Source organism: Ornithorhynchus anatinus, chromosome 14, assembly GCF_004115215.2.
Source record: "Ornithorhynchus anatinus isolate Pmale09 chromosome 14, mOrnAna1.pri.v4, whole genome shotgun sequence".
Classification (NCBI taxonomy): Eukaryota; Metazoa; Chordata; class Mammalia; order Monotremata; family Ornithorhynchidae; genus Ornithorhynchus; species Ornithorhynchus anatinus.
This window is the reverse complement of record NC_041741.1, coordinates 41,622,271-41,650,187: the sequence shown is the minus strand read 5'-3', so window position 1 is coordinate 41,650,187 and position 27,917 is coordinate 41,622,271. Positions and strand designations below refer to the sequence as shown.

Here is a 27,917-nt window from a genome sequence, read left to right as displayed (position 1 = left end):
GTGCGCCTCACGAGGGACAACCTGATGGCCCTGCATCTCCCCCAGCGCTTAGAACAGTGCTCTGCACCTAGTAAGCGCTTAATAAATACCAACATTATTATTAGACTGTGAGCCCTTCAGGGACCGTCTCTCTCTGTTGCCGATTTGTCCATTCCAAGCGCTTAGTGCAGTGCTCTGCACATAGGAACCGCTCAATAAATACTATTGAATGAATGAATGAATATCCCCCCCTCCCATCATCGGCGAAGGGAGACACTCGCGGCGTCGCTTAGCAACCGCATCGATGACTCGGCGCGCCACTGCGGGCCTCGATGCGGTCGGATTTGATTAGGCTGCCGGCGGCCGCTCCCCCCCGCCCCCCCCCCCCCCCGCGGCCAGGCGGCCTCGTTGCGCACGCGCGGGGGTGGAGCCCGGTCGGAGGGAGGGAGGGGGGGGAAAGTGTCGCGAGAGCGGGGGGCGCGCGCCGTGGCGAGCGCTTCCGGGATGAGGGACAAAGCGGAGCCGGCGCGAGGCGGCCCGGGGCCGGCAGGTGGGCCGGGCGGGGGGGGTGGGGGAGGAGGGCGGCCCTGAGGCCCACGGACCGACAGGCTGACGGACAGACAGGCAGACAGACAGACAGATAAACAGACAGACCGGCCGACGGCCGGGCCTCGACGCCCCCTCATCGCCGCCCTGGCGCCTTCCCGGGGACCAAGCGGTTGCCCGTCCTTGCCCCCTCAGCCCTCCCCCCCCCCCCATCGCCAAACGTCGTTAAATCCCCAAGCGACCCTGGCCGCGGGGCCACCGCTGGGGCAGGACAGGCCAGGCTTTTGGCGTCGGACCACCTGGCTCTTTTGGCTTTATTTTTTTTTTTAATGGGATTATTTGGGGGTAGTATTTATTTGGGGGTATTTATTGTTTCTTATTATATGACACTGTCAATCATCCTAAGGGTAATGGCTAAGCGCTTACTGTGTGCCAAGCGCCGTTTGGCGGGAGGGGGGCTTTGGGGGGGGGGTCGGAGGACCTGCCCTTTTGGTTTTTGTTTATTTTTTAATGGGATTATTTATTTGGGGGTATTATTTATTGCTTCTTCTTATTTGGCACTGTCAGTCATCTTAATGGTGATGGCTAAGCGCTTACTGTGTGCCAAGCGCCGCTTGGCGGGAGGGGGGCCTTTGGGGTCGGAGGACCTGCCCTTTTGGTTTTTGTTTTTAAATGGGATTATTTATTGGGGAGTATTATTTATTGCTTCTTATTATTTGGCATTGCCAGCATATTAATGGTAATGGCTAAGCGCTTGCCAAGCGCCCCTTGGCGGGAGGGGGGATTTGGGGGTCGGAGGACCTGCACCTTTGGTTTTCGTTATTTTTTAATGAGATTACTTGGGGGTATTGTTTATAGCTTCTTATTATTTGACACGGTCAATCGTGTTAATGGCTAATCGCTTACTCTGTGCCCAGAGCCGCTTGGCGGGAGGGGGGCTTTGGGGGGTCGGAGGACCTGCACTTTTGGTTTTTGTTTATTTTTTAATGGGATTATTTATTGGGGGGTATTTATTGCTGCTTATTATTTGACACCGTCAATCGTCTTGATGGTAATGGCTAAACGCTTACTGTGTGCCAAGCGCCGTTTGGCGAGAGGGGGGCTTTGGGGGTCGGAGGACCTGCCCTTTTGGTTTTTGTGTTTTTTTAAAAAAATGGGCTTTTGGGTTTTTTTAAAAAATGGGATTATTTATTTTGGGGGCATCATTTATTGCTTCTTATTATTTGGCACTGTCAATTATCTTAATGGTAATGGCTAAGCGCTTGCTATGTGCCAAGAGCCGCTTGGTGGCGAGGGGGGGCCTTGGGGGTCAGAGGATCTGGACTTTTGACTTTTTTTTTTAATGGGCTTTTGGATTTTTTTTTAAAAATTGGGATTATTTATTTGGGGGTATTATTGCTTCTTCTTATTTGGCACTGTCAGTTATTTTAATGGTAATGGCTAAGCGCTTGCTATGTGCCAAGAGCCGCTTGGTGGCGAGGGGGGGCCTTGGGGGTCTCAGAGGACCTGGACTTTGGGTTTTTTTTTTTTAAATGGGCTTTTGGGTGTTTGTTTTTTTCAGTGGGATTATTTATTTGGGGGTATTATGTATTGCTCATTATTATATGGTGTTAATTAGGTGAATGGTAATGGCTGAGCGCTTACTGTGTACCAAGCGCCGCTGGGGTTGGAGGGACTTTTGGGGTCGAAGGACCTGGACTTTTGGCTTTTTTTTAATGGGATTATTGATTTGGGGGTATTATTTATTGCTGCTTATTATTTGGCATTGTCGATTATTTTAATGGTAATGGCTAAGCGCTTACTCTATGCCAAGCGCTGCTTGGGGTGGGGGGGCTTTTGGGGTCGGAGGACCTGGACTTTTGGCTTTTTTTTTTAAATGGGCTTTTGGGCTTTTTTTTTTAAATGGGATTATTTATTTTGGGGTATTATTTATTGCTTCTTATTATATGGTATTGTTAATCATTTGAATGGTAATGGCTGAGCGCTTACTATGTACCAAACGCCGGTTGAGTTGGGGGAGGGGGCTTTTGGGGTCGGAGGACCTGGATTTTTGGTGGGTTTTTTTTTATGGGCTTTTTTTAAAAAATGGGATTATTTAGTTGGGGGTGTTATTCATTGCTTATTATTATATGGTATTGTTAATCATTTTAATGGCAATGGCTAAGCGCTTATTATGTACCAAGCGCCTATGGTAGGGTAGGCATTTGGGGTCGGAGGACCTGGACTTTTGGGGTTTTTTTTAAATGGAATTATTTATTTTGGGGTATTATTTATTGCCTATTATATGGTATTGTTAATCATTTTAATGTTAATGGTTAAGCACTTACTATGTGCCAAGCACCTCTTGGGAGTCGGGGCGGGGGGGCGATTTTTGGGGTTGGAGGACCTGGATTTTGTTGTTTTTTTAAAAATGGGTTTTTGGCTTTTTTTTTTTAATGGAATTATTTATTTTGGGGTATTATTGCTCATTATATGGTATTGTTAATTATTTTAATGGTAATGACTAAGTGCTTACTATATGCTAAACACTGCTTGGGGTGGCGCTTTTAGGGTTGGAGGACCTGGACTTTTTGTTTTTTTTTTTATGGGCTTTTTTTAATGGGATTATTTATTTTGGGGTATCATTTATTCCTTATTATTATATGGTATTCTTAATTATTTTAATGCTAAGGGTTAAGTGCTTACTATGTGGCAAGCGCTGCTCCCAACTCTTCCGCAGCGTGGACTGTGAGCCTGTCATTGGGCAGGGATGGTCTCTATCTGTTGGCGAATTGTCCATTCCAAGCACTTAGTAAAGTGCTCTGCACATAGTAAGCGCTCAATAAATACTATTGAATGAATGAATGAATGAATGAAAGAGCCAGGGCTGGGGAGTCGGAGGGCGTGGGTTCAGATCCCGACTCAGCCACTGGTCAGCTGTGGGACTTTGGGCAAGTGACTTCACTTCTCTGGGCCTCAGTCACCCCATCTGTAAAAGGGGGATGAAGACTGTGAGTCCTGCATGGGACCATCTGATCACCTTGTATCCTCCCCAGCACTTAGAACAGTGCTTGGCACATAGTAAATGCTTAACAAGTGCCATTATTATTATTATCCTAATCCTCGTCTGCTGGAACATCTTGGGTAAAGCCGCTTCCCTTCGGGCCTCAGTTTCCTCATCTGGAAAATGGGAATTGAGAGCGGGAGCCCCACGGGGGGCGGGGACTGGGTCCCACCCCATTGGCTTGTTTCCATCCCAGCGCTTAGTACAGTACCTGGCACATAGGAAGCACTTAAATACCAGAATTTGCCCCCTGCCCTAGGCCTCATTTTTCTCCTCGGAAATGGGAACGAAGACAGCCTAACATGGGACAATCTCATTACCTTGTATCTAGCCCAACGTTTAGAGCTGTGTTTGACACAGTAAGCGCTTAACAGACACCATCATCATCATCATCATTATTATGATTTCTAAGCGCTGGGGGTAAATACAGGCTCATCAGGTTGTCCCACGTGAGGCTCACAGTCTTCATCCCCATTTTGCCAATGAGGAAACTGAGGCCCGGAGAAGCGAAGTGACTTGCCCAAGGTCTCAAGCAGATAAGTGGCAGAGTGGGGATTAGAGCCCCCGTCTTCTGAGTCCCAAGCCAGTGCCTGGCACATAGTAAGTGCTTAACAAATATCATTATTATTATTATTATTATGTGCTAAACCCTGTTCTAAACCTTGGAAAATGTCCCCCTCTCCCTGCCGGATGCCACCCTAGAGCCCTCATGACCTGAATTTTGTGTGAGGTGGGTGGGCTGCTCTCTCAACCGCATGCCCTTCTCCTCCTCCTCCTCCTCCTCCTCCTCCTCCTCCTCCTCCTCCTCCTCCTCCTCCTCCTCCTCCAGATTGTACCCCCTCAGACCGGTGGATTCCTGTGAAGAAGAACCCAGGGCGCCCGTCTCCCACCGTCGTGAAGGATGAACCGTCAAGGCTCTTCGGAAAAGTGAACCCCCTGCGAGCTCCCCGGCCCTTCGGATGCAGGAGCGCTGTTACTAATTGTTAGCCGTATTTATTGAGCGCTTACTGCGTGCAGAGCACTGTACTAAGCGCTTGGGAGAGGACACTCTAACATCGAACACATCCCCTGCCCACAACGAGCTCACAGTCTAGAGGATGTGAGTCCAGAGAGGGATCCCTAATGCTGCCGCTTTGTCACCCGTCCACTCCCTCTCCCAATCGCCTGGGACTAGCAAATGCATCACAGGTAAGCCGGTTCCCTGCCGTCCATTCATTCGGTCCTATTTATTGAGCGCTTACTGTGTGCAGAGCACAGCAGTAGACGCCCGAGGGAGTACGGTACGGCAGCAGACCCGTTCCTGCCCACAAAGAGCACACAGTCCAGAGGGGGAGACGGACATTAAAATAAATAGATAAATTACAGATATCGACATATGTGCCGTTGGGGATGGGAGGGAGGATGAATGAAGGAGCAAGTAAGAAGGGAGTGAGAGGAGGGCTTCGTCAGGGAAGGCTTCTTGGAGGAGATGTGCCTTCAGTAAGGTTTCGAAGTGGAAGAGAAGAATTATCTGTCTGATCATTTTACAATGTCTGGGCTTTGGGGTGGGCTTAACAGCGCTGGTTTCTTTAGCACCATCGACGCGCGAGCCTTAATGCACGTGGGAAGCCTGGAGGTGCGGTGTACCCAGGTCTGTGACCTAGGAAACTTGGAAATCTAGAGAAGGAATTGGCCATTGCCTCGGTTCATTCAGTTGTATTTATCGAGCACTCACTGTGTGCGGAGCACTGTACTAAGCGCTCAGTTGAATGAGCACTTTGTGATACTCTCCAGTTTGGGATGATAAAAGAAACCGTAGACGGAGAAGCAGCGTGGCTCTATGGCGAGAGCCCGGGCTTGGGAGTCAGAGGTCATGGGTTTGAATCCCGGCTCTGCCGCTTGTCAGCCGTGTGACTGTGGGCGAGTCACTTCACTTCTCTGTGCCTCATTTACCTCATCTGTAAAATGGGGATTAACTGTGAGCCTCACGTGGGACGACCTGATGACCCTGTATCTACCCCTGCCCTTAGAACGGTGCTCTGCACATAGTAAGCGCTTAACAAATACCAACATTGTTATTATTATTATTAAATAGCTGTTTCGACTAGCTGCTGGTCGAGTGACAGATGTCGAAAACTAGGGCAGGAAGGTCTGCACCAGGGGTTCCTTCAGTGCAGAAGGGCCCAGGGAAGGGGCCTCGCTCACTAGCGTTTCTGCCTCTGTACTTCCCTGCATATCCCTCCAACGATTATAATAATTCTTTATTAAGCCTCTCGTGTGCCAACCGTCGTGCTAAGTAAGCATTACAGTGGATCCAAGACAGGCAGATCAGACACGGTCCCTGACCTGATTGTATTGAATCAGTCTCAGTGCTTAGTACAGTGCTTGGTACATAGAAGCTTAACAGATACCACCGATTTTCATTTAAGCTATCTGATCTAATCTCCACTTTACAGATAAGGCAACTGATTACAAAAAACAAACCCTGTATTTAGCACTGGGGTAAGTACAAGATAATCCGGGTGGACGCAGCCCCTGTCCCACGCGAGGCTCACAGTGTGAGGGAGAACGGGCATTTAATCCTCATCTTACGGATGAGGAAACCAAGGCACGAAGAAGCGAAGTGACTTGCCCAGGGTTCCACAATGGGCAAGATGGGGAGCTGGGCTTAAAACCCAGGCCCAGTCTCTTTCCACTAGTCGTGCTGCTTTTGACTGAGCGTGTGCAGGCATACGTACACCAGAGAACCCCCGTGTAAGCCAGAGTGAAAGGAAAGCGTCCTACACGCTTCTCTTTTGGGGGAATGTCAGCACACCTGTAGGAGACCTCTTGAATTTTGCAGGTCACATTTTGTTCAATCATAGTGATAACATTCCTCCAAAAAAAAAAGAAAAGTCACCTTGTCAGTAGGTGGAATCCTGAGGGCCTCATCCGGTACATCTTATATTAATGGATAAAGCATGACTAAGAAGCAGGTCAGAATTGGGCATTTGTCTCTATCTCCTCTTCCAAAGTCATCTTACAGGCTCTAAGTTTGAAATGGAGAAGAGAAAGTGTATTATTTACGAAGGCACCTACATCCTGAAGATTTTAATGGCTTAGCAGAAAAACTACTCGAGTGCTTGTCGGATCAGTCACCCAGTCTGTTTGTGAAAGGTGACTCCAGAAGCCGCATTTCATTTATACCCATTAAGTAGTGTAAGAAATCAGTTTTCTTTAATAGATAACTGAAAGTGAGGGTGAGTAGCCAAGAAATGCCATTTCAGTATCTGTGATCAGTTTGACTTGCGGTCATCTGATCAAGGCCGCTACTGAGGTTACCAAATAAAAAGATAATTCACGTAACCTTTTGTGACGGTCGTCGGACGAGACCTTTGGCTGAGGGCCCTTTGACTACTGAAGAGATATTGGCACTTTTTGGGGATTCATTCATTGCGTCCTGAAATCCTCTGAGCTCTCTTTAATCCTACCATTAAAACAGTCTGGTTTGAAAGGTCGGAGAGTACTCGAATCAAGCAGAAACCCCATTTTGACTTGCTTCTTAAGACTGGTTACCCTTGTTTAATCACCGTTTAATGTAAAGTGCCCCTGTTGCGCAGACAGGTGGAAGATGGGCGCCAGCAGGGCTTCCTTTTTTTCAGGAATGGTACTTTTGAAGGCATTGTAATCATACTTGGGGTTTAAAGCGCCACAGTTTCAGTGATTCCGCTGCTGTTTTTGTTACGGTTTGCGGCCTGCCGTTTAAGTCTCAAAAATCTCAGAAGAAGTTTGAATCGAAAAGCCACAGGATAGAAGTCTGGTTTAAATGTACGAACCTCAATCCAACGTTGGCATACCACCCCTTGCTTGGGCAGCCCCAGTTGCAGGTGTTTTAAAGGGTGAAAGTTGCTGTGTCTTCGAACTTTTCTTGCGGTCAGGTAGGCTTAAGGGCTTGTTCTGTCGTGTTCGTTGTTTAAAATAATGAATCGACTAGTCACCTGTTTTTTTAAGCTTACCCTTTCACCGGTGAGGCTGAAAGACGTGTGCGTAGGGCAGGTTTGGTTTTTCAGCTGGTGTGGCAGGGAACCACGTATGGGAAAACATTTTTGTACACGTTCTTCTCAGTCGGGCAAGTCAGTGTTCGCTTTCACTTTAGAGCTTGGAAGAAATTAGACAGGTCCAGTTTCAGGAAGGAAACCGGGAGGAATTTTTCTCACTTCCTGAACGCTCGACTGCTTCACCCTTTGGGTGTGTTCCTATCGGAAGCAGCAGCCATCTGAAATTCGAGGCTTGCTTTTGAAAATTCTGTAGACTTATATATATAAAAAAAGAATAGGCAGATGGGTTGGAGTTTTATTTTGAATAGGTTATCATTCCTTCATCAACTGCCTGTCTTGAAGAAATGTAAATATATATTTTACATCTTGGCCTGTTTTTTTTTCTTCTTTTCATTTCACAAATGCTGTTGAGAAAAGCAATCCTTGATTTGGCTGAGGCTGGGTCACAGTGTCCCAACATTAGGGAACTCGGAAGAAAGCTTGTTCTATGGTTGTGTAGAGACTCAGAGCGTGCAACTGTACTTTTCCCTAGAATGAATGAGATGAACCTGAGTCCAGTGGGGATGGAGCAGCTGACCTCATCTTCCGTGAGCAATGCCCTTCCAGTCTCGGGAAGTCACCTGGGGCTGGCCGCGTCACCCACTCACAATGCCATCCCTGCCCCAGGTGAGTTGGGGAGCTCGGAGGGAATGGCAGGAGAGAAGTTCCATGAAGTATTCCCGTAACTGGTTCCCCCATTTCATTCAGGTGGGAGGTTGTCACTCTGCATTAAACTGCAGAAGAAAGGTTGCCCCCCAACAAGGGTGAGAATGGAGGCACTTAATAATTATGGTATTTAAGTGCTTAGTATGTGCCAGGCGCCATACTAAGCGCCAGGGTAGATAGAGGCTAATCCTCAGAAGTCTCCTTTTAGTGTAACAATCCCTCATTAAGGAAGTCACGACACATTCACCGATCATCTGGGCACTGTGAAGTGGTGACTGGCTGGATCTGACAAATCAGCAGTGTGCCTAAAGATCTGTGCTGAGGTGCCACGGTTATCCAGAAACAGCAGTTACTTCGAGAATTCGCTCCCAGCCTTCCTCCAGGGCTGTGTCTAGTTTTAGTTTAGCTTTAGAAGTGAAATGATACCCAGAACCCCAATATTTATTGTCGGTTGGTGGAGTAATAATCGTCGGGACTGTGGCAAAGGCAGAAATCTAGAATGGGCTAACTTGACCCTTCCTGCTAATACAGAAAATCGGGTAGCCGAGGTTGTCCCTTTATGGTTCAAGACCCTATTTTGGACCTTCTTAGTTTATGTGGAAATATGTAAACTGGGCAGCCCTTCAATTTAGGCGGTCTGTGTAGAAATCTCTGTATTTGAGCGATGGTATTCTATTGGAGAAGCGTCAGATGGGATTTTTTTTGGTTGATCCCAATTCATGAGCAGCCCGTGATCGTCACTCTTCCACCGACCTGTAATGGCTTTTCTCTTTTTTTTTTTTTCCCTCCCCCAGGGCTGCCAGTGGCAATTCCCAACCTGGGCCCCTCCTTAAGCTCCCTGCCCTCCGCCTTGTCTCTTATGCTCCCGATGGGTATTGGGGACCGAGGGGTGATGTGTGGTCTACCCGAGAGAAACTACACTCTACCTCCTCCACCTTACCCTCACCTGGAGAGCAGCTATTTCAGACACATTCTACCTGGTAAGTTCTGTGATGCTTCGGAGCTTGGAAGAGCGAGCTAGAACTAACTGTGGCAAAGGTGACGTTTCTTTCTCTTTCGTCACCCTAAGGCAGAACAGGTGGGATGCCTGTCCCCTGTTCCTTGAAAATGTGGCTGTATTGTGAACCGTTGTATTGTGGGATACGGTTTCCCCTAGACTTTAATGTAATTAGTTAGGTTCTTTTTTGGAACCGGCTCTGGCGTGACAACGGAGCCCTAAAGGTAATTAAAAATGACACTCATTTTCGACCACCGGCAGCCCCTCGACTAATCCGAGGAACTTTCTTGACCACTTGGAACCTAGCTTCCTTCCTCCCGTGCCCCCTCCGCTTCCAGCAGGAAGAGGGCAGGAAAACGTTCAGGGGGACCAGGAGAGACCCCAAAGGCCAGATACCTGGCTGGGAACTGGCTTCGCCTCCTTCCTCCAAATGGCAGCGAGCCGATTCAGTTTGAGCCAGCCTTGACTCCTGTCATGCCCTGTCAGCTCCGTTCCTCCCCTCCGCTGCCTGTCCGCTTTCATCGCCATGGAGTCGAGGCATCTCTTTAGCCCAGAGGCGTTTCCAGCTGCTTAGGAGCGGAAAGGAAGCTGTGATAAAGCACATCAATTGCTCATCCAGCAGTCGCTCCTTCCTCCCCTGCCCCACTAAAGCCAAGCACGGAATCGGCGTGGGAGAGTAGAGGAGTGGGAGAGCGGGACGTGGCCAGGCTGGGTTTTATTTTGCTTCACCCGAAGGCAGCGCAGAGTCAGGATGCGAGAGAAGAAATCTCTGCCCCGTCCACTCCTGCCCCATCTGTTCAGCTTCCCTCCTGAACCCCTGCCAAAGAGGAGATCTCGGTCTGCGAGCTGCTGATTGGGAAGCCGCACAGCCGAGGTGGAGTCAGGAGAGGATGAGGAGAGGAGCAGCCACAAAACCACTTCAGTTGGGTCCTGTTTTCATTAAGATCTAATGAAGCGTGACACATTTCCTCATTAAAAAGATTAAACCTAATTACTTCTTCTTAAGTGTTACTTGTGGGTAGGAGGGTCTTGCGTGGCTTTTCTAGGGTTTCGCCACTGAACGGTTTCCAGTAGTGCATCTCTCCGGTGCTTATGGTGGTGCAAGCGCTTGTTAGAGGAAGATCCTGTGGGAGGTTGTCCAGTTAATTTTCGTGATTTGTAATCTGCGTTAATTTCAAATTGGAGACTCTCAGTAGGATGTTGGGATCGCACAGGAGCTGTGTTGAATTTGAGAGGGAGAGAACGGTTTAAAAAAAGACCGTTGATTTGGCTCAAGTCGTTCACTCAGTCGTATTCGTCGAGCGCTCACTGTGTGCGGAGCACTGTATTAAGCGCTTGGAACTCAACGAGCCGGACCCGAAAGTGTTCTTACCTAGGTATATTTGACGAATCGCAATGTCTCGCAAGAATGACTTCTGGAGTACCCTCCACTCTGGTGAATACTCACGGCCTCTCGTTTCCTCTCCGTTCCAGGCATCTTGTCGTATTTAGCGGACAGACCTCCTCCTCAGTACATTCATCCCAACTCGATAAACGTCGATAGCAACCCAGCCCTCTCGATCTCTAGCAACCCTTCAGCACTAGATCCCTACCAGTCCGGTGGGAACGTTGGCCTGGAAGCGGGGATCGTCTCCATAGATTCTCGCTCCGTGAACACCCACGGGCCTCAGAGCCTCCATCCCGGCGACAGTCACGAGGTGACGCTGGACACGACAATCACCATGGAGAGCGTCTCTAGGGTGACCAGCCCCATCTCAACAGACGGGATAGCCGAAGAGCTGACGATGGACAGCGTGCCCGGAGAGCATTCGCAGATCCCCAGTGGCTCAAGAAGTCACGAACCTCTGTCGGTGGACCCTGTGGGCAACAATCTGGCCTCGGACCCCGTGGGCCACGGTGGGGTCCTGCCCATGCACGGGAACGGTTTGGAACTTCCCGTGGTCATGGAGGCGGATCACATCGCCGGACGGGTTAACGGGCTCCCCGACGGCGCCCTGACCGACTCCATCCACACCGTGGCCATGAGCACCAACTCCGTGAGCGTGGCGCTCTCTACCTCACACAATCTTGCCTCCCTGGAGGCCGTCTCCCTACACGAGGTTGGCCTCGGCCTCGAGCCCGTGGCGGTTTCCTCCATCACCCCGGAGGTCGCCATGGGGTCGGGCCACGTCGACGTGTCTTCGGATAATCTCGCTTTCGTACCGCCGTCCCTGCAGATGGAGGATTCCAACTCGAATAAAGAGAACATGGCGACCTTGTTTACGATATGTAAGTCCTCTTCTGTGTCTGGCAGCCCCCGCGCGGGGCGGGTCACGGGCGGGGGGCCACTACCCTCACGCACGAGTCAAGCTGTCCTTTACTGTGGACGGGAACACCGTTGATGTTGAACCACTGCTGTGGTGTGACTGTGGCTGAAGTGACCGAGGATTGATTTTTCTCCCCGGTAATTCCCGGCTTTCGGTTCGAGGTCGTACCTTCCAGGGGTGACAGCTCTTCAGGGCGAGCCTGGGGCAGGCGGGCGAGAGGGTGGAACGTTGGAGGAAGCGAGGGGAGCTTTGGAAGAGCGGAAAGCACTGGGTTACTACACCTGCCAAGAACTCGAGTCTTTTGGCCTTTGCCGAGTGTGGGTTTACAGGGCGTTGGCCTTTTGAACCAGAAAGGTGGATAGCTTCGGGCATTTCTCTGTAAACCTTTAGAGAGCCCCACCCCTTAAGGGAAGATAGGGAGTGGCAAGTTCCTTCGCTTAGGCTCTGGTTCATTGGATCGGCCGATCGAGTCTCGTATCACAGAGTGCTTGTGCGTTGGAAAGTCTGAATTTCATCTGCGCATGTGGGGATGGGATCCCCACGGTGACGTCAACGCGATTTCTCAATCGTCAGGGTACAGGAAAGGACTGGTTTTCTTCAGTGGGCCTCCAGAATCTACTCCTATGAAAGTGTGCTGTCTCGGGGCCTCGATTCATCACGAGGAACTGAAATTTCATACATGTGGAGGTATTGGAAAATCTGCCTTAGGTAACCACGTCGCCAGAGAGCTGGAGAGATCAGACTTGCGGTGTGGTTAGTCGTATGTCCTGCTTCAAAGTTAAATAGGTTCTTCCTAACATTGAAAATGGAAAAATGTGATCACTGTCAGTGATCTTTGGTGTAAAACATTTGAATGCTATTCTCTGGAAAAAAAAGAAAGGACTAGCGGTGTGCAGGTGAAGTGATTAGAAGGCAGGGAGAAAGGAATTCTAGCTGGAAACTTGAATTTGAAAGCGAGAGAAAGGAAGTATAGAAAATCACCATCACGATCAATGATATTTTTTGAGCGCTTATTATGTGCAGAGCACTGTGTTAAGCTCTTGAGAGTATAGTTCAACCAAGTTGGCAGACAGGTTCCGTGCCCACAACGAGCCTACAGTTTAGAAGGGGAGGCAGATGTGAATATAAAAGTATAATATATAATTTACAGATATGTACATAAACGCTGTGGGATTGAGGGTGGGACGAATATCAAGTGCCCAAAGGTCACAGTTCCGAGTGCATAGGATGACGGAGAAGGGGGAGGAAGCCGGGGAAAAGAGGGCCGAAGGCACTGAGTAGAAACACCATGTGGTAGGCCGATTAAGTAAAGAATTTAACTTGCCCTTTGAAAGAGGTTTCTGTTTCTTTTTTACACCATCACTAGTCTTAATATCTGCCATCAGAACCCGACTGGCCGGTTGTCGAGAAGGAGCGAGGGATTATAGGTGTGCGGGCGGCTCTGTATCTTGTTTGAAATTTTAATTTTATGATATCCTTCGTAACCATAAAATCCCCTGAGCGGTAGAAGTAACATCTCCAGTCAACTTCTTATCGTGAAGTCAGTGGAGTCTGAACCTGTCAGTCTTGGGGGCAAGAAACCCAGCTGACACCTAGTCAGGTTTTTGATTAATGTAATGACCGAAGCAATGAGACGTCGGTTTCTCCCTCCCCTGTGCTACCTCAGTGGCCCCAAGAGAGATCCTCTTTGGTTGAGCTAAATAACAGAAAGTCAACCTTGTCCAAACCCACGATGAGGGGTAAGGGAAGAATACATCTGAGGGACGAGAAGATGTAATAATTCTGACGCCTCTGAACTTGGGGCTGAGCGTGTCCCCGCGGGTCAGGGACCTGGGTATTCTCTCCTAGTGCTTAGTTCAGTGCCCAGCACCCAGCAAATGCTGAATGAATAGTGTTACTGGTAAGTGCGGAAGGTTCTGCTTAAATCCAACCAGCCAGGCTGTCTGACCTGGCTCGGGGCCGATCTCTTCCTCTCTCTCACCCTTTCGTCTTCTCCGTCCTCAGGGTGTACCCTCTGCGACCGGGCCTACCCATCAGACTGCCCGGATCACGGGCCGGTGACTTTCGTTCCAGACACCCCGATCGAGAGCCGAGCCAGGCTCTCCCTCCCCAAGCAGCTCGTTCTGCGGCAGTCTCTCATGGGAGCCGATGTCGGTAAGAACCCCGGAACCGCAGAGACTCACCCCGACCCTTCCTCCCTCCCCTCTTCTGTTTGAGGACAGTCAGAGCGCCGGCGGTATTTAGAAGGCCGAGGCGTGCCTTGGGGCGATCCCAGCTCTTTGTCAGGAATTGGCGCGGCACTGCTTGTTGACAGGAGTAAAAAGAAAGGAGGTGCTAACGGGGCCTTAAACCACTAATCGGGCTTAAAAAGAAAAAGTCTGCCTTCTTGGAGCCGCAGAACGTGGGGAGAGGACACACAGTTGGCCTGGGTCTTAGAAGACCTGAACTCTCTTTCCAAGGCCATCGAAATGAGACCGTGGAATCAGGTACGCCTCCGCTGGGAATTAACGTGTGCAATTCTGGCGATCTCACTTTTAGGAGATTCATAATAATCCTCGTAAAGGGCCAGAGGAGGATATCCAAGGTGATCGGGGGTGAGTTACTTCCCTGTGAGGGTAGAATGAAAAGATTGGAAAAATGCAAGCTGCGAGGAGATGTGATTAGAGACTACAAAATCACGTGGGAAATGGCAAGGGGAGCGCGAAATCATTCACCGAATCCCATGATACCGGGACCAGAGGACCTGCCCTGAAGTTTGAGCGTGCCAAAGTCGAAACAAAGAAACGCTCCTTCACCGAGCAGATGCTAAATGTGTGGAGTTTGTTAGGACAGGAAGCTGTCTAGGTGGAAAATAGCAGTCGATTCAAGTTGATCTCATGGGTGAGGATTTACTAGAGGAGGATCATGGGCCTGGGAAGCGGAAGACCTGGGTTCTAACCCTGGCTCTGCCTCTTGCCTGCCTTGGGCAAGGCACGTAACACCTCTTTGCTTCAGTTTCTTCATGGGCAAAATGGGGGTGAAATACCTGTTCTCCTTCCTATTTAAACTGTGAGTCCCATGTCCCACCTGGGACGGAGACTGTGGCCACTGGATTCTTTCATATCTACTCCAATGCTCAGTACAGCGTTTGACACGTAATAAGCAGTTAACAAGTATCGTGATTATTATTAGTATTAGGGGAGAAATATTAGAGGTTTGAGGGTGCATCCTTAAAGATTAGGGTAGGTAGCAAGGAGGACAGTCAAAGTACAGATCCGTCCCTCCAAGCGCAAGTTAGTTTGATCCAGTAGTGGCTTCTTTTTTTTTAACTAAGGTGTTTGTGCCAGGCACTGAACTAAGTGCTGGGCTAGGTACAAACTAATTAGGTTGGACACAGTCCCTGTCTCATGGGGCTCACCGTCTTAATCCCCATTTTACAGATGAGGTAACTGAGGCACAGAGGAGTTAAATGACTTGCCGAAGGTTACACGGCAGACAAGAGGCAGAGTCGGAATCAGAACCCAGGTCCGTTGACTCCTAGGCCCATGCTGTATTCACCAGACCCTGCCGTTCTGACATTCTTCTCTGGCGTTCGTGGCTCAGTGGAAGCGGCGTGGCTCAGTGGAAAGAGCACGGGCTTTGGAGTCAGAGGTCATGAGTTCGAATCCCGGCTCTGCCACTTGTCAGCTGGGTGACTGTGGGCGAGTCACTTAACTTCTCTGTGCCTCAGTTCCCTCATCTGTAAAATGGGGATGAAGACTGTGAGCCCCACGTGGGACAGCCTGATTCCCCTGTGTCTGCCCCAGCGCTTAGAACAGTGCTCTGCGCATAGTAAGCGCTTAACAAATACCAACATTATTATTATCTGAGTTCTTTGGTGCTCATTTTCCTTCGCAACACCTCTCCCAGTGCTTAATTCAGTGCTTCGACACAAAGTAGATAATAAATGTCATTAAGTTAAAGGGAACTCGATCTGTGACACCTCCGTACTGCCAGAGGGTATTGTGACAATTTCATTCATTCATTCTCTTGTATTTATTGAACACTAACTTTGTGCAGAGGACGGTACTAAGCACTTGGGAGGAAATTGCCAGGCAAACACTTGCTTGTGTGTTCATTTATCCTTCAAGGCGGTTGTGGATTGCTGGAGTTATCTAAATCTCCTAAAACTGACATAGAATATGGGGTTACCGCTCCTGATTTTATCAAAGTGGGGTTGAGAGCCTTAATATAAGATCTGAAATTTATAGCTAAGACTTCTGAAAGTAATAGATATTATGGAAAACACCAAGAAACAATTTGCCATCTAGTGGACTAGCTGCCAAAGACTAGTGAGTCTTATCTATTTTTCCTTAAGTGGGTTGTTTCTGACGTAGAAGAACGTGGAATAATGCCTGAAAATCTCCCTTTAGGCAGTGTCTCTCCGTTGGCATCTCCTTGCTTTTCCCGCTCCCAGCATTTGTAAATCATTTTTATCTTTCTGCTCCTCCATTCGATTTTAACGGTTTTGAGGGTTTGGGACGTGTCTCGCTTCTGTTATATTTTCCCAGGCTTTGGGTTAAGGTCTTAGCACTCAGCGGATGGGCAGAAAGCACCCTTGATTTGATTGATTGACTGACTGATGGGCCATGTGCTGAACTTGTCTGGGAGTCAGGAAACCTGAGTTCTAATCCTCATTTTTACCCGAATACAATTCCTCTGTGACTGTGGATGCTTTTCCTTTGGTGTCACGTGTTCCCATGCGTAGAACAGGAAGTAACGGGATTCACCTTCTTTTCTGGAGTGCCGGAGGGAACACGATAATTAACAGGCTTTGAAGATGAGCTTCCGTTCTTGTGCCGAGCTCCTCTCCGTCTTCTGGTGGTGCAGACCATTGATTGTACCTTGGCTGTCCTTCCGTCGGTAGGTGTGTGGACTGGGGAAACCATTCCTGTGCGAACTTGCTTTGGGCCTCTGATTGGACAGCAGAGTCACTCCATGGAAGTAGCAGACTGGACAGATAAAGCCGCTAACCATATCTGGAAGGTCAGTCTGGGAGGACGGTGGTGGTTTTTGCTTTGATCTGACAGCAGGATTGAGGGTGGAGACAGATGGGAAAAGTGTGCTTTGATTCCTTCTAAAGCCAGGGCTAAGAATCATGAAATTTATTTTAAACCGCTTCTGCTCTTTTTGAGAAGAGGGGTCTCTCACAAACAGAGAACACTGAAAAGAACTGCACCTGCAGCCTTCAAGGCCTTTTAATGGAGAATGAATGAATAAGGAATTTATAATGATGCTACTGGTGCCCGTCTACTTGTTTTGTTATCTGTCGCCCCCTTTCTAGACTGTGAGCCCGTTGTTGGGCAGGGATTGTCTCTATTGGTTGCCGAATTGTACTTTCCCAGCGCTTAGTACCGTGCCCTGCCCACAGTGAGCGCTCAGTAAATACGATTGAAAGAATGAACCCTGTCGGACACTGCAAGAAAATCAGTATTTTAACAGGCCCCCTTTTGGGGTTGGGCAGTGGTGGGGAATCTGTTGGCTTTCCGGGTGGAGCCTGGGTGCACCAGGAGGTTACTCTAGCTTTCTACCCTGGGGAACTGGCACAGGACTTACACTAAGGGCTATCAGGAAGAAACTGAGGCTACTGCCTGGGAATGCATCTAATGTGATTTTTTTTCTTTTGAAAGCAACAATCTGTTTATGCAGCGAGGGCAAGGGATCATTGGGTTGACTGGTTGTCAGAGAGTCCCGGGCGGGTAGCGGGATTTTCTGACCAACTGCCCCTCATCCTGCTGCTCCTCTCACCGAGCGATGGGCAAGCTGGGAAGGACTCCAGTGGGGCCTGGAAATGTTCCTGGAAATACGTGGAGGGTCGACGGAGCTTCTCATGGCCACATCCCCCAGTGGCCTTTGTCTTCCCCACCTCCCGCCACTTTTTACAACGCCTTAATAAACCAGAAGCTGGGGCCGAGCAACCACTTCTGTGGGTAGGAGGGTTGGGGAAATGTTCACTGCCAAATTCAGGAGAAAATGAGAGACCTTTGGACTGCCCTACAAGGAGACGTTATTAAAGCCGGCATTCGGACACTGAGTTTTACGTTCTCAGTAGAAGCTTCCTCTGCATCATCCTGGTAGAAGATGGGCTGCAGGGAACAATCCTTCCTGTGCCTCTGATACTGTTGCAGGTCAGGGCCGAGGCTGATCTTTTAGTTAACAAAAAAGGAGGGGAATTTGGTGTGAACGCCGCCTTTCCTTGCCTTAGGGTAGTTTAGTGACCTCCATTGTTGGTGAAAGAATGGGGGAAACTGTGGAGGGTATGGAAAAACTAGACAAGTGCATGTGATTTTTTTAGACAAATTAAGGCCACCAGTGCCTTGGCTGAGTGAATGATCAGTGACTTGAATTCAGTGTTTTCTTTTAACCCTGAGCAGCCGGTGCATTTCATACGGGTTTTGCTTTCCGCTGGCAGATGTACCACAATGGCGTCTTGGAGTTTTACATCATCACGACTGACGAAAATGAATGTAACTGGATGATGTTCGTGCGCAAAGCCAGGTATGCAGCGCCTTGGATTTAGAGGCCGAGTGTCAGACGGTAGGCAGGCCCCAGCCTCGCCGTCTGAGTGCCGGCCGGCATCGGAAGTGAGGCCGGATCCAACCGACGGTCAGTCTGGGCTCGTTTCCCGCCGGGGGACCGTATCGTTAAGCGTGGCTGCCCCTGGGGCTGATTCCAAACGTGCAGAACTCTGCGTGTGCTCGGAAGGTAACGGCACGTCTCCCCCGCTCTGAAATCCTGAAAGGAAGGTGTGAGGGCGGGAGGCTCTGCAGGGTGTCAAGGGGGCTAGTCTAGACCCCTGAACTTGACCGAGCGCACTGTGACGCCCGCTCGATCTGGTCCCTCAGGGTTGAGCGCTGCAGGCCGGGCCGCACCTGGCCAGGGCCCTGCTTGAGCTTCTTGGAGCCATTTCCTCTGGGCATGTGTCCTGAAACTTACAGTAATCAGAAGTAGACTTGCCCAAGAATCTGAAATGCAACAAGTGGAATTAGCTTTCCGTTCCTGAACACTTTCTGTCTGTCGATAGTTATTTATGACTTTGAAATTTCAGGTTACACCGAGCCCCTTGAGGGACAGGCACCATGTCTAATTTCAACCTGTATATTATTTTCCAGCACTCAGTATTCATTCAGCACTTAGCGTGTGCAGACCTCTGAGCCCTAACTACCCTGGCGTGACTTGTGCTCTGGTCTCAAGAGTTATCTTGGTTGGCTTTACTTTTCTAAGGGGTGAAATGCTTTCCCACTCTCCATTTTCGTTTGTTCTTTAGATCTTCATCCAGCCCTCCTCTTTCTGAAGTGAAATATATACTCAGAGAAGCCGAAGGGGGTGAGATTGATAGCTGGATAGTGGCCAACTCTTTAAGGGGCAGATTTTGGGTAAAGTTCCCTTTGGTTGAACATTCCTCCCAGGTGCTTGGATTTATTAGCCAACATGCTGGGCAGTTTTAATTCAGTTTCTCCATCCGCGGTGTGTTAGTTTGTATCTCTCCCTGGGAAGCGGATTGTTATTTTTCTTTGCCCCAGGCTTCAGGGATTGAAAATAATATTTTTTTCCTTCATCATGAGGAACATTTTCATTGTATTTATTTCCTTCCGGTATCGGTTGTTTCCCCGTCTAGCAAGCGTGGATGATAAAGGCCTTTTATTCAGGCATTAAATGATTTTGTATTTTGGCTTTTCTTTCCTGAAACTAACCCTATTGTACCCACTCATTTGGATCCATGAAAATGTCACCGCCTAGCAGAGAATGCTCAGTGCTCAGCCTCTGCTCCTCTGGGCGTCTTCTGGTCCGGCGTGATCAAGTCACGAAGCTTAGAGTGAGCAGTTCAGTTCCTGTAATGGTTTCTACTCTGTTCCCTTTATAGTCTTTATAGAGAGAGGAGAAACAAGTCCAGGGATGTTCCTTCCCCCTCTCCCTTTTGCGGCAGCGTGCTGCTGAACAAAGTTCTCCGATGGCCCTTACGGTCACAAACAGCCGTTCGAAGATCGTGAGCTAGTAAACCCAAACAGGGATCTCATTTCTGTACAAATGTCTTTTCGACGGTGGAAGTGGGGAGCGCGGAATGATCGAGGGATCAGAGTTGATTTCTCATTTGAAGGGTATACCACCTTGAGAAATGTATAAGGGCCTCCTTTACCGGAGCGGTGACTTTCAACTCCAAAAGGGGAGATGGAAAGAGCTTGTTTCTGGGTGTCGGGAGACCTGGCCTCTCTGGGACCGGGGGCAAATCACTCAGCCTGCCTGGGCCTCGGTTTCCTCATCTGGAAACGAGGAATAAGGTTGCGAACCGCGTGCGGGATGGGGATTAGACCCACTCTTGTGCGTGAACTGTGTACAAATTTATTATTAAAGTGATTTTGATTATTAAGTTCGCACTTAGATTGGGAGCCCCGTGGGGGACGGGCTGTATCCAACCTGATCATTTTTCCATCTCTCCCAGCATTTAGAACTTCGCTCGGCCCATAATAAGTACCAAAGAAAGACCGTCACGGTTATTAAATTATGCTGTTTTGATTCAGGAACCGGGAAGAGCAGAATCTCGTCGCTTATCCCCACGATGGAAAAATATACTTCTGCACCTCCCAGGATATCCCTCCTGAAAATGAACTGCTCTTTTACTACAGCCGGGACTACGCCCAGCAGATTGGTAAGCCACCGGGCAGGCTTCCACTCTGTTCTGCCACAATGCATGTTTTCACTCTGCCTTTCGGGTAGAACATTTCTGGGACATTAGGGACTAACCCGAGCTTCTGTGGCTTCGGCGTGTCATGATGTGGCAGGAACAGCCGTGTTGCGTGCACGGGGTCAGAACAAGGGCTACAGTGTTGAGTTTTCCTTGTTTTCCAAGAACACAAGCCTCTCTTATAGGCTAACTGGGTCGATTTCCTCCTAGAAAGCACAATATGGAAGTAATCTAGACTGTGAGCTTGTCGTGGGCAGGGATTGTCACTCTTTATCGTTGCGTTGTACTTCCCCAGGCGCTTAGTACAGTGCTCTGCACCCGGTAAGCGCTCAGTAAATACGATTGAATATTCCTGTCTTTGGAACTGCCGTATACGACGGGCGAGGGGAAGTCACCCACCTCGGGCTGGCTGTCCTGCCGTCACCCTGGGTGTTTTTGGAAGGTTAAAGAAAACGTAAGAGTTCCTCCGACGAAACGTAATGTTGATCTAAGACCAACAGCCGGATAAGTGTAAAGTGAACTTCTCTGGGGACATCCTTAATTACGGGAGCTTTCGTTTTTTTGGTCCTTATCAAATCCTAGGTGTTTCTTAGGAAGCATGACAGTCTAGAATAGGGCAGCACTGTATGGTTACGCTTGGGTTTATGAACGTGGTCAAGCGAGGTTATAGGAAGGCGAGGCAGAAATCTTGGACAGGTCAGGTGGAGCCAGCAACAGAATACACTGAAGCGTCAGAAGACATTGAGAGAAGTGAATGTGCCTAATGAATTTATTGGGTGTAGGTGTCCCAGAACACCCAGACGTGCACATCTGTAACTGTGGCAAAGAGTGCAATTCTTACACGGAGTTCAAGGCTCACTTGAACAGCCACATCCACAATCACCTGCCCAGCCAGGGCCCCACCAGCGGCCACGGGCCAAGCCACAACAAAGAAAGGAAGTGGAAATGCTCGATGTGCCCGCAAGCCTTCATCTCCCCTTCAAAACTCCACGTCCATTTCATGGGCCACATGGGCATGAAGCCCCACAAGTGTGATTTCTGCAGCAAGGCGTTCAGTGATCCCAGCAACCTGCGGACGCACCTGAAGATCCACACAGGTGAGGGGTGCCGCAAAGAGGTCAGATTTATTTTTTTTTAAACACAAGAACTTCGGTCACTTCTTGTGAGAGGTCCCTTGGAATCTGACATGGCGTTGGTTACCTGATCCCAGACCAACCACTACTAGAAGCAGCGTGGTTCAGTGGAGAGAGCCCGGGTTCGGGAGTCGGGGGTCGTGGGTTCTAATCCCAGCTCCGCCGCTTGTCGGCTCTGACTTCGGGCGAGTCCCTAAACTTCTCTGTGCCTCAGTGACCTCATCTGTCAAATGGGGATTGAGACTGTGAGCCCCACGTGGGACAACCTGATGACTTGGTGTCTACCCCAGTGCTCAGAACAGTGCTTGGCCCATACTAAGCGCTTAACACATGCCATCGTCATCATCAGTACTAAAGCGTCCGGGGAACCAATAATGTAGGAAATAGAACCACTGAAGACCCATCAGAGAAGCGGAGTCTTCTATTCCTAAAATGGTGGTTTTCTTGCAAATGTGACTTGTTCTGATCACGGCAGTTAAAGCCTTTGTTCCCTCCCTCCAACCGATTGAGCCAACTGTAGAATAAGACAGCTCTTGTTGTAGGGGGAAGAATTACAGGAGCAGCAGAGCGGCCTAGGCGATAGAGCAGGGGCCTGGGAGTCAGAAGGACTTGGGTTCTAATGGTGGCTCTGCCACTTATCTGCCACGTGACCTTGGGCAAATCACTAAACTGCTCTGTACAGTTCCCTCGTCTGTAAGATCGGGCTCACGGTCTTGATCCCCGTGCGGGATTGTCCCCAACGTGATTATTCTGTATCTACCCCAGTGCCTAAATAGCGCCCGCCACATAGTACGTACTTAAAACAAACAATAATTGAAAAAAACCCCAAACCAACTGTGGTTAGCGTGGCTGCCTCTCAGCGGAACACAGCCGATTGCTTTGTGTGTCAACGCTGCAGGTCAGAAGAACTACCGCTGTGCTCTGTGTGACAAGTCCTTCACCCAAAAGGCTCACCTGGAGTCCCACATGGTCATCCACACCGGGGAGAAGAACCTGAAGTGCGATTACTGCGACAAGCTGTTCATGCGACGGCAGGACCTCAAGCAGCACGTGCTCACCCACACCCAGTAAGTTATCCCCGGACCCGACACCCCCTCCCCGTCCCCACGCGGCGCTAGTGCAGTTTCAGGGAAATGACCCGGGCCCGTGCACCCCTCTGCCAAAGAGGGGGATGCTTTCTGCCCGCCGAGGCAGCGGCCGATGACAGTTAACTGGCCCCCAGGTTTTTAATGGTGCAGTCGGGTTAGGGAGGGACAGTTCCCAGCTTTCGGCGGAGGCGCGTGCCGACCGGTCGTTCCTTGGCCCGGGAAGTACTGTGTGAGCTCGGTTCGGGCCAAGGAAGGAGCAGATTTTTGTTCAGTGCAGCATTTCTCCCGGGAGATGTGCCCCCACCTGGGGGGAGGGACGGTCCAGGGGGAAATCCCCACGAGCTACTAAGGCTCGAAAACAACCCGGAGTGCAGGGCGCTGCTGCCTGGTCCCCTCCGTGGGCAGCAGTCCCCCGCCAACTCCGTCAGCCATGGTCAGCCGGCGTGCCCCTCGATACCTCTTGGGCGGTGCCGGTTGGGTGGCGCCGCGGCAGTCCCCCAAACGTAGAGGGAACGGAACTTCAGACCTCGCCTCGCCGACAGGATGTAAGCCCAGCTCACCCTTGCCGAAGACCCTTTCGGTCCAGCACTGCTGGGAAGTCCGCGGGTCGCGGTTCCCAGAGGTGGTGAGAGAGAGGAGGGAGTTCTAGAAATAGGCAGGAGGGCATGGAAGTAGGACCGGCATCCTTCTTGGGAAGGGGCGGGCGGGCGTGCGAACGTATTTGGAGGCCTACCCTCGCGCAGATCTGCCCCGCATTGAAGAAACTAAAACCGGGCTCCGCCACCAAAGATATCTTCGATGGTGACGAATGCTCGATTCGCATCCCAAGCTTCAGTTTTTCCCTTCCCGTACCCTTGCAGAGAACGCCAGATCAAATGTCCCAAGTGTGAGAAACTCTTCCTGAGGACAAATCATTTAAAAAAGCACCTCAACTCTCACGAAGGAAAGCGGGATTACGTCTGTGAAAAATGCTCGAAGGCTTATCTGACCAAATATCACCTCACCCGCCATCTGAAAATCTGCAAAGGCCCCGCATCTAGCCTGTCTGCCCAGGAGGAAGAGGAGGAGGAAGATTCAGAAGAGGAGGAATCACCAGACTCTGCGGGGACCGAAGACTGTAGGATCACCAGCGGTGCGTACGCAGCAGAGGACTCCCTCTCTGGGCATAAATAAGGAAGAAATATTTTAGATGTAAATGATGAAAAAAGATACCAAGGATAATTTGTGACCCGCCATCACCTCCTTATATGCAGGTCGGATTTCCAGCCTACAGCCCAAACATTCTGAAGAGGAATGGATAAAGCACTTAAGTGTTCGTAGGGAAACGCTTCTATAATGAAAACAGTTCATAAAGATGAGGGGACAGAAAAGCATGCACTTCATTTTGAGTCTTAGTAGTATGCCGGGAGCGGGGCAAGTTCATGAGGTTCACAGGTCTAACCTAAGTGCGACAGAGGAATTCCTCTGAATGCTTCGAAAGAACCAAACTCAGGGCTAGCGCTAGGGAGCGGGTGAAACTGGACTGTCCATTCCAGGGTCGGGCCCGGACCGCTTCCATTAAGGGGAGGGACTGGAGTCGAACGAGAACGCCGTCGTGTCGGTCCGGTAATTCTGCTTTTCCCGGTTGACGCCACCGAGCTTGGGGATTTCCGACTTGCGGTCCCGTGACTAGCAGCTGCAGGTTACCGCCTGCCCCTCAAAAGGGCCCCGGGCAGACATACTACAAATTACAACTCTTTCTCCCAGCCCGCAGGAACTCCTTCCATTTAAGTCATGTAGGTGCGGTCATCCTGCTGCCTCATTAGCCTGTCACGTGATCAGGGGGTGGTTTCCGGCAGTCTCGGGGTGCGAATCTGAGGCCGTGGCATCTAGCACATAGTTAAAAGCAGTTCCCCTTTCGTGGCCCTGAGCCTGCCCCACTCCAGGACACGTGCAGAGCCCTGGCCAGAGGCTGAGCTTGTAGATCGTGCCTCACGTATAGAAGGAGCAGGAAGAAAGCAGGCTCTGACTCTGAAGACGGGAACAGTGTGGGGGAGGAAAGTGGAAAGGCTGTGGACGACACCGATTGGCAGGGAGGCTGTTGTGAGTCGGGACCCCGTCGCGTCTGGGACCCCGGCCTCTCACCTGGAAACTGGGTGAACCCACTGCGATTCTAATTTAAAACCCCAACCGACACTGTCCGAGGTAAAGCGTCACCATACCTGGCAGGGCAGGAGGAGGATTAATCTGGGCCAGAGTCAACAGAATAGTTATCGGGTATCCCGTCCGCTGCAACTTGCTTTCTTTTTTGAGCACTGTGAAGGAAAGTGAAATGTCTTTTTTTTTTTTTTTTAAGGTGAGCAGCCTTAGCTCTGAAATGTCAGGCCACTCTTAAATGAGTTGCACCCTCCCCGTCCAGGTAACTAACCCACGATAGGTTTACCTGGGCTTCTTTCTTCAAAAGTGTTTTTTCTTTTTTCCACCGTTCACAAAAGGTTCAGTAGTTTCCGGACAGGGCTCCTCAAATTTTTTTAACACAGATGTGGAAGCTGACCCTGTTGGAAACGAACAGCCAGACCTTTGCTCCTTGGCTGCCACTCAGCGTGGCAGGTTGCGGTGAACCTCACGGACCTCATCTCTTTCCAGTTTCCACATCAGGAGCTGGGCCGATCCCAGTTCCCATCTCTGCACGGACTCGGAGTCTAAAAGGCCGATTTGGCTCCCACGATGAATCAGACAGACACAAGTAAGCCAACAATGTTCACGTTCGTGGAAAGCCACAATTTTCTGGGCTGCGAGTGGAGGTGTCACTGGTGGGAAGATATTGCTGCTAATATATTTATGGAATGAATGTATTTCATTCAAATCTGTATTCCTCTAGGAAAAATTAAAATGCATTTTTAAAAAGAGGGGTACTTGTGCTTTTACATTTCAGAAAAGTGGGGGGACGGGGTTCTCTTTCTGCGGGTGGGGGGGTACAGTGTGTCTGAACAGGACCGTTCTCCTTTATGATTGAATCTAATATATCATAGCTGCCTGCTGCAGCTTTAGATTCATTCCAACCAAGCAGGCTCTTGGATGTATTCACAAAGTCAGCATTATTATAATTAACCCCCTAGGAAAGGGAAGCGCCTCCTTCTCCATTCTAGAGGGAGAAGCAGGCACGGCGGAAACGCAGTAAGGCTCGGGCCGAACCAGGTTTAAATTCAGGATTAAACCCCGGGGTCTCCGCAGGGTCAGTGGCTTGGTATCTTGTCCTTCCTCTTACTGCCTCGCAGCACCCATCCTAATGCTTTACGTAAGGGCCATTTACTAGGGTTGACTGCTAAAATACGGGACTGCAGAAAGATGCGGCCGGGTTAAAGCAAGAATACCATTTTCTAATTCTGCTAGGATTTAATCAGTTATACGCCTGGCCTTTCTTAGTTTACAGGTGAGAGGCTCCTAATCCTTGCTTGTGCATTTATACGGAAGTCTACAGCCACACAAGAAGTCTGAAAACATTGTTTCCCCTTAGTTCCCTCCACCCTGTCAGATTTTTAACACTACGGCCCTCCACGGGTACACCCAGATTTAGCGCTGGGCACTAATTTGGGTGGCATTTTGAAGCGCCTCAACAAGGTGAGTCAAGTTGGCCCCACAAGGAGGTATAAAGTCCTTTATTATCCTTATAACACCTCATGTTGAAAATGTAAATACTTACGAACCACATCTCTCCAGGTGCAACTCATACCTGATTACTAAAACGGAAGGCCAAGTAATTTCCTGGCTAGGGAATAAGATTTCAACCAAAGAATCTGACAAAAAGTACCTTTCCATTCTACGAATGGTCTCTACTACTGAAAGCACTGAATCTTGCCCTGGTCCTTCTAAAAACTGCAACTCTAGCTCTATTCCAAACCAAGCCATATTACTGACAAAGAAGGAAAAGGACAGGGTTGAGAAAAAGCACCAGCCAGGTCGGGGAGAGGGTGGTGGTGATTTATCTCTCGGCAATATTTTTTCTTAATTTGGCAGTCATCGCCCCGACCCCTGAAAGCTACATTTTGACTGTATACCCGATATCAGTCCCTACCGAATAGCTGCAAAGTAAATGCTCTCTCACAACCACTCTCTAGCACACGCGTTAAAGGCTAACGAGAAGATGTAATATCACTTTGGCCCACTTAGCATGTTGTGATTTTCAAACTGTTCATTTACCTTCCTAGATCGCATAATACTCCCACAGTATTCTTTCAATATGCAAAATGGGATCGTCCATCCCCTCTTCACATAAGCAGCGTGGCTTAGTGGAAAGAGCCCAGGCTTGGGAGTCAGAGGACACGGGTTCTAATCCCTGCTCCGCCACTTGTCTGCTGTGTGATCTTGAGCGAGCCACTTCACTTCTCGGTGGCTCAGTTACCTCATCTGTAAAAACGGGGATTATCAAGACTGAGCCCCACGTGGGACAACCTGATTACCTTGTACCTACCCCAGCCCTTAAAACAGAGCTGGGCACATAGTAAGCGCTTAAATACCATAATAATTAACTATAATTGCCCTTCCTTCAGAAGTTGTTGAGAGTTCAATTGCACAGTATCTGTGGTATTCGTTGAGGGCTTACTATGTGCCAGACAGTGTACTAAGCACTGGGGCGAATACAAGCCAATTGGGTTGGACACAGTCCCAATGCCCATTTTACAGATGAGGTAACCGAGGCAGACAGCAGAAAAGTGGTAGAGTCAGAATTCTTCTCTAGCAACACTAGTAGCAGAAGCTGTAGTGCATTTGTAAATATATTTAGCAAATAAAGCAGTTTGGGATGTAATCAGTTAGTCCAAGGGGTTTAGCAAGGCAGTGGTCTCTGAATCAGGGAGATTTACAAAAGTCACATTTCAGATCAGCGTCTTTACCTGGTGCCAACCTCAAAGGGATGGAAGAATGGAGATCATTTGGCTTCCCTAGGACGAAGAGGGTTCTTCTCATTCTGGCTCCTGAGGGGAATCCATTATCCTGCTGTTTAGATAAAAAGCAGGTGAATTCATTATGATGAATGACTTCTAATCATAAACAAGTTTCCCTTAATTGCAAATGCTGGTTAATCCAGTCTCCAACTTTACAGAGCAGATTTCTCCCTCTTTCTGGCTGCTTTGGTCTCCTAGCTTTGTGCCCCATTTATAAGACGTTCTGCAGTTTATCCGAGCATTCAAACTATAGGTATCAGGTTATTTTCTAAGCTCCCAGCACCAATTTCCAGGCACTATTCAAAGCACTGGGGTAGATTCAAGGACATTAGGTGGACCCAGTCCACGTCCCACGTGGGGAGTCACCTCTTTGACCCCCATTTTACAGATGAGGTAACAGAGACACAGACAAGTGGCGGAGCTGGGATCAGAACCCAGGTCCTCTGACTCCCAGGTCCCGTGCTCTTTTACACTAGGCAGT

General features: G+C 49.4%; 1 protein-coding gene and 2 long non-coding RNA genes across 5 annotated transcripts; 1 reads left to right on the top strand and 2 right to left on the bottom strand.

The window, feature by feature from the left end:
* Nucleotides 1-451: 451 nt before the first annotated feature.
* On the top strand, nt 452-25,402 carry PRDM4 (PR/SET domain 4). 3 transcript variants are annotated; one of them, XM_029078865.2, is made up of 14 exons: nt 452-529; nt 4,398-4,756; nt 8,117-8,250; nt 9,084-9,269; nt 10,760-11,554; nt 13,597-13,746; nt 16,478-16,596; nt 18,023-18,108; nt 20,130-20,257; nt 21,076-21,390; nt 22,325-22,493; nt 23,375-23,646; nt 24,850-24,912; nt 25,034-25,402. In XM_029078865.2, the coding sequence occupies exons 2-13, from the start codon at nt 4,746-4,748 to the stop codon at nt 24,861-24,863; spliced, it is 2,379 nt and encodes a 792-aa protein (XP_028934698.1). In that variant the 5' UTR covers nt 452-529; nt 4,398-4,745; the 3' UTR covers nt 24,864-24,912; nt 25,034-25,402. The 3 variants fall into 3 exon arrangements, with proteins under 3 accessions (XP_028934698.1, XP_028934697.1, XP_028934696.1); XM_029078864.2 differs by having other exon boundaries at nt 24,850-25,402; XM_029078863.2 differs by having other exon boundaries at nt 23,375-25,402.
* On the bottom strand, nt 10,220-10,762 carry LOC114816530. Its single transcript, XR_003764315.1, has 2 exons — nt 10,659-10,762; nt 10,220-10,503 (listed from the first exon to the last, which is right to left on the bottom strand). It is a non-coding gene; the product is annotated as an uncharacterized LOC114816530 (long non-coding RNA).
* Nucleotides 23,828-27,797, bottom strand: LOC114816529. The gene is made up of 2 exons (XR_005660747.1): nt 27,386-27,797; nt 23,828-25,048 (listed from the first exon to the last, which is right to left on the bottom strand). It is a non-coding gene; the product is annotated as an uncharacterized LOC114816529 (long non-coding RNA).
* Between the last annotated feature and the right edge of the window lie 120 nt (nt 27,798-27,917).

Coding starts and splice junctions, on each gene's coding strand:
- PRDM4 (XM_029078863.2), top strand. Junction 8,251..9,083: donor CAATGCCATCCCTGCCCCAG/GTGAGTTGGGGA, acceptor TCCCTCCCCCAG/GGCTGCCAGTGGCAATTCCC. Junction 9,270..10,759: donor TTTCAGACACATTCTACCTG/GTAAGTTCTGTG, acceptor TCTCCGTTCCAG/GCATCTTGTCGTATTTAGCG.